This window comes from Diceros bicornis, chromosome 3 (assembly GCF_020826845.1).
Source record: "Diceros bicornis minor isolate mBicDic1 chromosome 3, mDicBic1.mat.cur, whole genome shotgun sequence".
In the NCBI taxonomy this organism is placed as follows: Eukaryota; Metazoa; Chordata; class Mammalia; order Perissodactyla; family Rhinocerotidae; genus Diceros; species Diceros bicornis.
The window spans coordinates 10,280,067-10,293,096 of NC_080742.1; the positions used below are offsets into that span (position 1 = coordinate 10,280,067).

A 13,030-nucleotide genomic window follows, 5' to 3' on the forward strand; every position below is an offset into this window, starting at 1 on the left:
TAAGGCTGAGGTGACGAAATTCCTTCAAGTATTATGTGACTTGGAGCAAATTCTCTAGCTTTGTCAATAGATAACAATAACTTTAAATTTCAGATCCAACAAGGATCATTAAACAGCCTGAATATGCAGTTGTGCAAAGAGGGAGCACGGTGTCTTTTGAATGCAAAGTGAAACACGATCACACCTTAATCCCCACTGTCACGTGGCTGAAGAACAACAGTGAGCTACCCAACGATGGAAGGTATTTGAAGACAATTTCTTTCCTTTCTCTTGCTTCTCTTTTTAAGCTGCTATTGAACTAAAGCTTGATTGAATAGAAACTTAACAGGGATGTTTTTAAAGTTTTTGAAGTCTGCTCTCTCCAAAATAGATCTGCGTTTTCTCCCTGCTATGAAATGTTCAGACCAAAAAGGGTCTTGAGTTGTTGAAATAAGACCTTGAGCATGTTTGTCTATCTTTCTGCGCTGGTCTGCTGTGTAATTCAGAATGGGAAAAAGCTTTCAGGCCTTGGACAGCATCCATTGTTTTCTACCTTGTACAGTGAAGTCTCAACAGATGTTTTCGTTGCCATTCTACAAATAAGCAGAAATGCGATCTTTTTAATCACCAGAGTGCGCCTGAATCCTTGTCAGTATTTTAAAGGACACTCGTTTTTGTTTGGATAGGGAGTTTTCTTTTGATTTTTACCTAAAGCCAGTAGGAGAAGAAATAAAATCAGGTAAAGCATTTAAAAGAGTATGAGCATGTTGTGGTCCCTTTGCTTGGAATGGAAGAAAGGGCATACCCATTTTCCAGGTGAGGCCCTCAGTTTGACAGAGTAAGCACACGGAGTTGAACGTGTGAATTTGAGCAGTCACGGAGTAGCTGCAAGCGTCGGCCCCTCTTGAAGGAATGCTGTATGCTGCTGGAAATAGTTTCTGGGGTTGGCTTACAACAGTGCCTAAATGGAACCCTGTTGCTTGTTAATGGCCCCTAAAAGAACTATGTGGCTTTCTCTATATGCCCAGAGTTCCCATCTAGGTCTATGCTTCAACTGGTCGGTTTTATTTGTGGAATGTGAGTTGATAGAGATGAAAAGAAAATATGAAGAAAAGACCTTCGAGTTAAGTTGGCTAAAACTTGAACTTGAAAATTCCCTGAGAAGACAGTTAATGATTTATGCAGCCTCGTTAAAACCATGCATGAATCCTATTTACATGGATTTTTGACCTACTAAGTAATTTTTCATGCCCGCAGGTAACCTCTAGAAAACTCTTTGTGTTGATTGCTGATCCAAATCTTCCTGTTTCTAGTGATAAAGCCGATTACTATTCTTTGCATGTACTTTCTCCTCTGAGAGCTTATGCATGTGGCAAAAAATGACACAGAATTTCTGCAGTAAATAATAAATTATTTTAAAATATACACTTGGTTAGAAATTGAGGGCCGGCCCGGTGGCTTAGCGGTTAAGTGCGCGCGCTCCGCTACTGGCGGCCCGGGATTCGGATCCCGGGTGCACACCGACGCACCGCTTCTCCGGCCATGCTGAGGCTGCGTCCCACATACACCAACTAGAAGGATGTGCGACTACAACATACAACTATCTACTGGGGCTTTGGGGAAAAAAAGAGGAGGATTGGCAATAGATGTTAGCTCAGAGCTGGTCTTCCTCAGCAAAAAAGAGGAGGATTAGCATGGATGTTAGCTCAGGGCTGATCTTCCTCACCAAAAAAACAAAAGAACAAAAAAAAAAAAGAAATTGAGCTGGATGAGTGGTGTTCAAATGTTTCTTAGCCGCAGAAGCCGTAGGAAAGCCCTCCTGTTAAGGATAACTGAAGCTGCCCCCACGTCACCTCTGGATGCGTCAGTTCTTTCAAGAAGCTCCTAGAACTCCAAAGGCATGGTTGAAAGCCACCGGACCAGATGACTTGACTTCCCTTCTAATCCAAGATTCTAATTGATTCTAATTGTTTTCCAGCTTTGATCATTATCAAAGTGATATGTTTTGTATAGGATTTTAGCTCTAATGTACTTCAAATCTTTATCATCTATCCCTTTTATCAAATTCAGAGTTTCATGCCAGTAAAGCAATCATTTGCTGTTGTTGGATGTCCATTTCAGCTGCTCTGAATGTGTTGTAATTACAGGTTCACTGTTGACAAGGACCATTTGGTGGTAACTGATGTAAATGACGATGATGGTGGGACCTACACGTGTGTGGCCAACACAACTCTGGACACCGTTTCTGCCAGTGCTGTGCTTAGGGTTGTCGGTAAGAACTAGAACACGTACAACACAACTGGCTGCCCTGTTTTAGGCTGAAAGGAAAAATTGTCAATAGTAAATATTTGCTTGTTTTAGTTTTACAGTTTTATAGGTGAGTTAAATACTCACACTTTTCTTCTTTGAAAGATGCCTTTGAAGTGATAATTTCAGTATAAATATATTCTACAGCAGCACTGGAATAAAATGGTAGTTATGCATATTAGTGATTTTTTATAAGAAAATTGGGGAAAATAATCTACTTTTATTTAAAATTGAAGGGTTTTCCCTGCTAAATTGATACTGCATGTTTATCAATGCCATGTCTCACAGCTAAGCACAAGGCTTAGTTTTATAATCTTAATCATGTCCAGTCTTTGTCTTCTTATGCTATCTTATATCTTTCCATTACTAATTTTGATTAAAATCCTCTATATTACTGTCCTTTCTAGCTCCTACTCCAACTCCAGCTCCCATTTACGGTAAACTAATATGAGTCTTCTTTCTCTATTTTCTGTCAAACAGTTCACATTTGCAGAAAAAATTAATTACTTTCTTTTCTCTATCACATCATTTTGTTTCTTTGAAGAAAAGGGCTCTGTCAAATGTTCTGTTTTGGTGCCCATTTACTGCTATAAATCATTTCTTCACTGTAACTCTGGAACTTTTCACTGAATATATTGCCACTCGTGTCTAAATATCTCATGTGTTATTATAAAGTCATTTCATTTAATAAAAGTCCCTCCTTGGTTTAATTTGCTTGTAAAGTAGCGTAGTGCTTTGTCTAAAGCTGTCATCCTCATTTTACAGAATGAAAAAGCTATTTCAATTACCGTTTCCCAAATTAGGTTTTTATTTCAGTATATTAAAAGTTGTTTCAGAAAAATAAATGTTTTGGGATTCCATTTTCAAGAAACTTACATAGGAAAGCAATAGTTGTTTAGAACAACGTTTGACCTTTATATCAGAGAAAACCAACTCTCTGTGTGTTAACAAAAGATAAGTCACTGAAGAAAGACCAAAAGGAGGGCACTTCCAGGTTGTGTGAGTTTTCTGAGTCTGACAAATAAATCAGAAATTATTTCCAGAAATCTTTTTGATTAAAGAACCCTCATCTTTATTTAGCATATAGATACAAAAATTAATTTTGTGGTGTAAACTCAGCTAGATTTTACATAGTATCATTAATTATGCTATAGAAGACCTGTCCCTTGTAGACATTTATTGCTTCTTTACTGATAGGCAGGAAGTGCCCCTGTTTTTATATGACCTCTGGTCCCCCAAAAGCCACAGTTACACCCAGGAGCAAGGTCAGGAAAAGGCCCAAGGGGAACGTTAACTCTCTGGATCTCAGAAGCATTATCATAAGAGGTAGACACCCTTCTGGGACCCTGGTGTCCTCTGAGAGTAAACACACCCCCCCCCACGTGCCTGATGACTATTGAACTGAGCGTCTGCGTAAAGTGTGCATGCTGAGGGCTACTGATATAGCATCAATTTTAGAATTGCCTTAAAAATATAAATATTCTGGGGCCGGTCTGGTGGCACAAGTGATTAAGTGCACGCGCTCTGCTGCTGGCAGCCCGGGTTTCGCCGGTTCAGATCCCGGGCACGCGCCAACGCACTGCTTGGCAAGCCATGCTGTGGTGGGGTCCCATATAAAGTGGAGGAAGGTGGGCACGGATGTTAGCCCAGGGCCAGTCTTCCTCAGCAAGAAAAGAGGAGGATAGCAGATGTTAGCACAGGGCTGATCTTCCTCACATAAATAAATAAATAAATAAATAAATATTCTCCAGGAGCCCCCAAATCTGTAATTTTGCATGTTTCAGAAAGAACATGTGGTTCTTCTTTAAACAGTACATGTATTTGCCTGTATTTGTTTTTTAGCATTTGCTATTCTCTGTTTCTCATTTATTAGAAATTAAGCTTCAATATTATTTTTTCCATTTGTGCTCCTTCATGTTTATGAGTTGACTCACACTGAGAGTGCTGGTGAACTATATATGCCCACTTCATTGGTTTTGGTTACAAGTAGTTAAGTTTCATTTGAAAAAGAAGCAAGCAGAACTCATTGATGCATTATCCTGGGTGCCCTATGTGTTCCCAGCAACCTCAGTTGTTTCCATTTCATTTCAGTTGCATGCTCATTAACCATTAAGTGTGCTGTGTCTGTAAGATGTTTCCTCTGTGAATAAGATCACTAGTCAAGGAGAACCTCGTAAGGACAGATGGTTAACTATGATGTGTGTGTTTGGTCTGCAGATGTCCCGAATCCTCCCTTTGACTTAGAATTGACAGATCAACTCGACAAAAGTGTTCAGCTGTCATGGACCCCAGGCGATGACAACAATAGCCCTATTACAAGTATGTGGTGTCATCTGATAAACTTAATGACCATTTTTGAAGCACTTTATCATATGCAATTGAAATTCCTCACGAAGAGATTTGCTGGCATTCTCAGCTTCGTTACTAGTAGAACAAAAACATTTATTTATGGCTCTCTTCTCTTCAGAGCTGGAGTTATTACTGGTTACAGCTCCTGTATGGGACACTGATTAATTGCTGAAGATGTTAATTAAGAAAATCCACTGTCATTTTGTGTTTAAGATCCATAAACATCACTGTAAATTTCTACCACAGGGAGAATATGTATTGTAAGTTATTCACCTTGCCCATTAATATGGGAGAAAAAGATAGGAGGCCCAGGTGCTGTAACGCCCAGTCTATATATTAGGAAATTGAGACTTGGTGAGTAAAGTGACTTTTCAGACCCACAGTTGGTAGCAGAACTGGATGTAGACATCCGGTCTGTTAACTTCCAGTCCAGGTCTCTTTCTCCTCAGTAGCCCCTGCTACAAAGTGGCACATTCAACAATGTCAGGTCCTCACCTTGATGACATCAGCCTAGGGAATAAAATCAGGTAGGGACCATGCCCTAAGGATACTGGAGAAGCTTAATAAAGTTAGACTACAGATAAGCTTAGAAGTTTTAAAACCAAAAAGATCCTTAAGAGAGTAGACACAAGCCTGTAATGTGTTATTACCTTTGGGTGTCTACCGCAGGAAGACTAAATTCCTTTCTGATGACTACCCAAGATTATTCTGAAATGATGTGTGGGTTGATTTCTTGCACCTGCTGGTAAAGCAGAATATTTCCAATGAAATTAAACAGAAGCCTCTTCTCTATCTTGTGTCATTTAGTGTTGTTCCTTTCTCAGTTGAGTTTTCAGTGCTTGACCAGAACACTCATGCAATCATGCTGAGTCTTCCAGTTAATTCGGTACATTAGCGAGATTCGGCTGGTTAGGATGCTTGGTGACTCTTTTTACCTATGTTAACATGATGCCATTAGATTTCAAGGCATTTCTACCCTTTCATTCATTCACTCATTGATTCACCAGATATTTATTGAGTGCCTATTATGTACCAGGCATTGTTCCAAAACAAAATAGTCAAAAATCTCTGCCCATAAAAAGCCTATATTTTAGTTGAGGACACAAGATAAAATGAATACTATGTATTATGTTATTGTGTATAATGTCATTATATATGTGTGTATATGTATGTATTCACACACACGCGTGCGCGCACACACACACACACACACACTACTCAGATCTCCCTTCAAGAGAGAACCTGCTGCAAGGAGTGTTAACAGCAGGCTCCGTCTGCTGCACCTTCCCTGAGGATCTGCTGCAGTGTTCACATGAGGCCGCTCTCTTCCTGAGCTATTCCAGTAACTGAGCACAGGGAGGGTCCTAGAGCTCAGCCATCCTTCATGCAGAACTTTATTCTGGGGCTCCTTGTTGACCTGGCTAGACGATCTATACTGCAGTCTGAGGCTTTTCCTACACAGTCCTCGTTCCTTCCCCCTCTCCTTTTACAGACGGCAGACCTGCATCATGTTCTGAAGATCTTTCCTGCCTACTCCTGCTTTTTCCTCCTTTTACCTTCCATGGACATTTCCCCAAATGACTCCCCTGCACTTCTAATTCTGTGTTAGAATCTGCTTCCTAGAGGACTCAAACACATATGTATCTACACACATGGTTGTGTGTGTGTATATGTGGTCTGTGTGTGTGTTTAGGCTGTGCAAAAAACAAAGCAGGAGAAGATTAAAGAATATGGGGGTCAGGGATCTAATTACGAATAGAGTGGTCAGGAAAGGCCACATTAAGAAGGTAACATTTGAGTATGTCATTAAAGACGTGAAGAGGGACTTGGTGGACACATTATGCAGTTGTATAGGGGAAGAACTTTCCAGACAGCACAAGAGAAAGAGCAAAGGCCCTAAGACAGGGCATGTCTACTAGGAGGTCAGTGTGGGTGGAGTGAAATGAACAAAAGGAAGTGAAGTAAGAGAGAAGGTCAAAGAGGGAAAGAGTTGGTGGGTGGTGGCGGGAGTGTGAACTCTACGGGAAGGCCATTGTCAGGGTTGGGAAGTAATGGGAGGGATTTAAGTAGAGGAGGGATTAATGGGTCGCTCTGGCTATTCTATTGAAAGCAGTCTACAGAAGAACAAGAGGGAAGCAGGGAGACCAGGCAGGACCAGAATTCTCAAACTGTGCACTGAAGTACCCCATGGAACATCAGCAAACTCACAGGGGTGCCTCAGGATATTTTTTAGGTTTTTGATTTTAAAATTTTGGTACTTAAAAAACATAGTGATGTCTGTCAGACACCATGTGAAATAGTAGCCTGAGGCAGTTTGCAGTTTCAATATTACATTGCTACGTCGCTATTATGACAATGTCATATCTCTACAAAGCCTTTGCTGTGATAAAAAGCAAGTACCATGTGAAAATCAGTGTGAAACAGAAAATGCAGAAGGTGGTGTCCAATCTGATTACAAGGTTTGAGAAGTTATGCAGTGCCCAATAAGTTTTAAGATGTTAAGTTGTACGGACCTAACTACTTCCTACCTGGAAATGTTAGATATTTCTTTTTTTTTTTTTTTTTTTTGTGAGGAAGACCAGCCCTGAGCTAACATCCATACCAATCCTTCTCTATTTGCTGAGGAAGACCGGCCCTGAGCTAACATCTATTGCTAATCCTCCTCCTTTTTTTCCCTTTTTCTCCCCAAAGCCCCAGTACATAGTTGTATGTCATAGTTGCACATCCTGCTAGTTCCAGTATGTGGGTCACCACCTCAGCATGGCCGGACAAGCGGTGTGTCGCTGCGCGCCAGGGATCCGAACCCTGGGCCGCCAGTAGCAGAGCACATGCACTCAACCGCTAAGCCAGCCATGAAAAAAATTACTGAGGCACTAAGTACACCTGAACTGAGAAAGTTTGGGAACTTCCGAGTTAGGAGGTTATACAATAATTCACATAAGAGATTATGGTGGCTTGGAATAACAGGCTGAGAGGGATGGAGGTGCTGAGAAATGGTCAGATTCTGCATATATTTTAAAGGTGCAGCCAACAGGGCTATTGGGAGTATGACAGAAGGAGAGCAACCAAGAAGGACTTCAGGGGTTTGACCTGAGTTGTCACTACCAGTTGGGGAGGAAGATCAGGATCAGCCTTGGTCATATCCAGTTCGAGATGCTGAAGTAGACAAACAAGTGGAGTTCCTGAGAAGACAGTTGACTATCCAAGTCTGCAGTTCAGGGGAGAGGTCTGGGCTGCAGAAAGGAGTGTGAAATCATCAGTTTGTGAGACTGGAGATCACTAGCAAATTAATGTCACTTCAGAGCACTACAACACATAATATTTCTAGTTCATCTTTGTATCTATAATTGATATCATGGTACGTGGCACATAGTAGGCAATTATTGAATATCTAAATACCTATTTTTTACAAGGGTAAAGCATGTACATAGCACAAAATTTTAGTAGATACAAGAGGGTATGCACTGAAAAGTTAGTCTTTATCCCACCCCTGACTCCTAGTTCCTCTGGTGACACCAGTGTTATCAGTGTGTATCCCCTGAGAAGTAATTCATGTACATTCAAGGGTATATGTATGCATCTATGTCTTAGTAAATCTTTTTACTCTTACAAAAGTGTGGTATCCAACACATACTCTTCTATACCCTACTTGGTTTCACTTAACAATATATACTCTGTGTCAGTACATATGAGCAGCTCTATTCATTTTTTACTGCTGCAGAATATTCCATTGTGTGGAGGCACCATAATTTATTTAATCAGCATCCTATTTATGAACATTTAGGACATTTGCAATTAGGTTGTTTCAATTGCAAACAGTGCTACGATGTGGATTCTTATTCACGTGTCTTTGAGCATATGCATGAGCACATTTATTCACAGTAAATCTCAATCAAAAGGTATCTCAGTTAAATATTATTAAATGTTTTAAGTTGTTCTCTATAGAAGTTGTACCAATTTACACTTCACGCAAACAAAATGTGAGAATGCTTGTTTCCCTGCATCATAGTCAACAAAGTGTGTTCAACCTTTGTTGCCAATCTGTTTAGTGGAAAATGGTATCTCACTGTATTTAATTTAATTTCTCCTATTATGAAAAAAATGACCATCTTTTCATTTATTTAAACTTTCCTAGGATACGTGGATGATTTCTAAACAATTTTAAGTAACTAAAGTTGACATGCTAGAGAAAGAATGCCAAATATTATTAGGTGTGCTTAAGTATTGAGGATGATGCTAGACCTCTGAAATCAAAATATTCTGACGGAATTTGTCTTGAAAGTGAAATAATTCACGTTCAACAACTCTTGTTAGATTGTCCTGTTAGTTATCCTAGCAACCGATCTGTTGGGTGACTGAATTCACTGTCTTGGGTTTGTTGTGTATGTGTGTTGTGCCCAGAGTTCATCATTGAATATGAAGATGCAATGCACGAGGCAGGGCTGTGGCATCACCAAACTGAAGTTTCCGGAACGCACACCACAGCCCAGCTGAAGCTGTCGCCTTATGTGAACTACTCCTTCCGAGTGATGGCAGTGAACAGCCTCGGGAGGAGCTTGCCCAGCGAGGCATCTGAACAGTATTTGACTAAAGCTGCAGGTAAAGCAGGATGTCCGTGATATGAAACAAAATCGAAAAGTTTTCCACCATTTGAAAAAGACCAAAACTTACATGTATGTGGCTGCTTACCTTTTAGAACCAGATAAAAATCCCACGGCTGTGGAAGGACTAGGATCAGAGCCTGATAATTTGGTAATTACATGGAAGGTGAGCTATGTATGAAGCCTTTAGCTTTCCTTGGTATATTTTAGAGTGAAAAAATTGTTTTAAAATAATATTTGTATTAAAATTCCATTTCATCCATTTTGGGGGAAAAATATATATTATATATCTTTATTTAAGAGACAATATTACATAGTAGTTCAAAGCTTGATCCTTGGAGGCAAAATAAATGGGTGCAAATCCCAGCTTTGCCACTTACTCTGTGACTTTAAGCCAGTTGTTTAACGTCGCCGTTATGTATCTGTATGATGGAAATAATAACAGGACCAACCTCATAAGATTAGAGGAGTTAATGCATATAAGGCACTAGAACAGTGCCTAGCACATATATGTGCTCAAAATATGCTAGCTAATATTATCATCATTATAGAGAACCATCTAGAAGACATTAATCCAAGCAGTCAACGTCTTCTTTTTTTTTGTTTTAGCTTATGTGTATTTTCTGGACTTGGAAAATTAACATACATTTACTTGTGTAATTTTAAAGCTTAGTTTAGATAGATCCTTACATGCATACTTATATGCATACACATTTGTACATGCTTATATATAGACATACATGTAGAAACAAGATAGAAGGACAAGCCAACCTTTTTTTTGTTTGTTTTGTTTTGTTTTGTTGTGTGAGATCAGCCCTGTGCTAAGATCTGCCAATCCTCCTCTTTTTTTTGCTGAGGAAGACTGGCCCTGGGCTAACATCCATGCCCATCCTCCTCTACTTTATATGGGACGCCACCACAGCATGGCTTGCCAAGCAGTGCGTCAGTGCGCGCCTGGGATCCGAACCGGCGAACCCCGGGCTGCCGCAGCGGAGCCCGCGCACTTAACCGCATGCGCCACCGGGCTGGCCCCCCAACCTTTTTTTTTTTTTACAAAGAAAAAAACAGTTCACAAGTTTCAGTCTCCAAGTAAAATAGACAATGATGTACTGTCACACAAACAGGAATATGTAAAAGAAACTGTATTACTGAAATGTTTGAAGTCACCCACCCTGACTGTGGAGCCAGAGTTTGAGAGGCTTATGTGGTGTTTACTACTTCGAGATAGAAATTAACAACCTTTGAAATGTTGATCCCAAACAAGCTTCGAATCTCATCACAAATGAAAAAAAGATAAAAGGTCCCTGGAGAAAATAGTTAATAGCTTGTATTGAAGTGTTTCAGTGCTCACTTTCTTGAAGTCTGGGAATTGAGTTTGCTGTTCCAGTAAAAGGTTGTGCAGTCAATCTGTTTTTTCAGCTCTGATTATTTGACTTTTCTTGTAGCCCTTGAATGGTTTCGAATCTAATGGGCCAGGCCTTCAGTACAAAGTCAGCTGGCGCCAGAAAGACGGTGATGATGAATGGACATCTGTGGTTGTGGCCAATGTATCCAAATATATTGTCTCAGGCACGCCGACCTTTGTTCCATACCTGATAAAAGTCCAGGCCCTGAATGATGTGGGGTCTGCTCCAGAGCCAGCTGTGGTCATGGGACATTCTGGGGAAGACCGTAAGTGTCTGATGCTGTTTTGTTTATACTTTTCTCCAGCAGAACAGACTTAATCAAGGTACAAGCCAAGGCCATTTCCAGAGGTGCTTAGATTGGGAGGGAGGGAGGGAGGCAGCAATTATTTTGCTCAATGTTTCTGCATTTAAACAGCCTGCTATGTAGAAAATAGGTTCAGAATATTAAAGGTTATATTATTCTCACAAAATCAAATGAACAGGGATCAAAAAATCTACTCTCAGTCCTTGATAATTCACAGAATAGGGCTGGGGCATGCTTCAAGCCAAAATTATTAGACAGTGACATTTTTGAATGAAATTCAAAATAGCATTGATACTTCTGCCCCCCTTCTCTGTCTTTCCCTAGTCCCGATGGTGGCTCCTGGGAATGTGCGTGTGAACGTGGTGAACAGTACCTTAGCCGAGGTGCACTGGGACCCGGTACCTCTGAAGAGTATCCGGGGACACCTGCAAGGCTATCGGGCAAGTGAAGGGAGCCCTTTCGTGTCCTTTCCTTGGGACGGGACCCCAGCACATGCCAGATGCACTTCTCTTGGTTGCAGAGTTCCTCTGGTTTATCGCCTCAGGCAGGCCACAGCTAAAGCACCCCAACTAGAGCTGAATCAAAATCTCACTGCATCCAAAGTGAGGAAGAAATATTCTCTCCATTTTTCCCGCAGATAATCTAGCATCCTGCCAACTAAACAGTTAACAGATGCGCAAAATGGGGGAAATTAATGTGTAAAAAACTAGAATATAACAAAATGCATCTAGCTTTAAAGCAATACTTCTCACACGTGTTGGACACTCAAAATTATCCTGAAAATAATGTAGACATTTTTTTAATAATTCAGATTGTAATTCAAGATCCTATAGTCCTAACAGGGTCAGCCTTATGAACAGCAATTATCTTTGTTCTTAGGAAGCATAGAAAGACTGATTCATAGAGATTTTTGACTGATAGGCCGGCCGTCAAAGAACTGTGGGTTTTTACACCCACAGTCACTACTTTGATTTGTTAACCCTGACTCCTAGAGGGCGCTTTTGACACTGCATCCTGTCAATTTTGTTTTTTTCTCTAACATTGCCAGATTCTCTATATATGTTGACTTCTCTCGAAAATGCCTTTAAACTCCTAAGAAGAATTTAAGAAGACTTAGTAAACAACAGTTCTGGATTTTTGACCAAAGTTAATCAACACTTTGCTTATCCATCTCTCCAAAATCTGTCCTACAATTTAATACAAAAAAAAAAAGTACTTTTAATTAGGCGATGCAGTTTGGCTTAGTGAGAGAGCCCCAGACTTGGAGTGGAGGGTCCACTGTGGCCTTAATAGCCCTGTGGCTTTGGGCAAATCACTCAGTAGCCTGGGGGTTCATCTGTACTATGAATAATAAGAAAAATAATAAGAAAAGCTTCACTGTGGGTTTTAGGATTAAACTAAATGATATATTGTACATGAAGTTGTATTAACTCTGGAAAAGTATATAAATATTAGGCAGTAATTTTTATTTTTAGAGGATTTTATATAAGTAAGACACTTAAATAGTTCTATTGTCTTCCATTTCCTATGTTCTGGAGAGAACGGTATGGGTGTCATGCCATTTCATTTATTTCGCTTATACTCCTCCCACAAAATAGTACAGCCCAGCTTCCTCACATATTCTTAATTTCCCTCATTATCTGTGGGCTTCTACTCTCTTGCCTCAGAATCAATATCTATCAGTTTTTCCAGTAATCTTCTTCTAAAATGCACCAAGGGAATTTTCTGGAAAATAAATAATAAAACTTTAATTTTATGAGCATGCGGAATCTTGTTTGCTCCCTTGTATGTCCCTGAATTTTGTTCTTGCTCTTTCAGATTTACTACTGGAAGGCACAGACTTCATCTAAAAGAAACAGACGCCACATCGAGAAAAAGATCCTCACTTTCCAGGGCAGCAAGACTCACGGCATGTTGCCCGGGCTGGAGCCCTTTAGCCACTACACACTGAACGTCCGCGTGGTCAATGGGAAAGGAGAGGGCCCAGCCAGCCCCGATAGAGTCTTTAATACTCCAGAAGGAGGTATGGGGTGGACATGTTACCGCACCAGGTCCGTTTTTGCCCGCCACCCAGAAAGCCAATC

At 40.4% G+C, this 13,030-nt stretch overlaps 1 protein-coding gene across 2 annotated transcripts in view; it reads left to right on the forward strand.

The window, feature by feature from the left end:
• NRCAM (neuronal cell adhesion molecule) overlaps positions 1 to 13,030 on the forward strand; it is a 272,550-nt gene that overhangs the window by 222,414 nt on the left and 37,106 nt on the right. For both annotated transcript variants that reach the window (XM_058523123.1, XM_058523116.1), the window contains 8 exons: positions 94 to 241; positions 2,127 to 2,251; positions 4,504 to 4,605; positions 9,037 to 9,234; positions 9,332 to 9,402; positions 10,682 to 10,907; positions 11,271 to 11,386; positions 12,765 to 12,969. In XM_058523123.1, the coding sequence (XP_058379106.1) occupies positions 94 to 241; positions 2,127 to 2,251; positions 4,504 to 4,605; positions 9,037 to 9,234; positions 9,332 to 9,402; positions 10,682 to 10,907; positions 11,271 to 11,386; positions 12,765 to 12,969 (1,191 nt within the window). The remainder of the gene's footprint in view (positions 1 to 93; positions 242 to 2,126; positions 2,252 to 4,503; positions 4,606 to 9,036; positions 9,235 to 9,331; positions 9,403 to 10,681; positions 10,908 to 11,270; positions 11,387 to 12,764; positions 12,970 to 13,030) is intronic.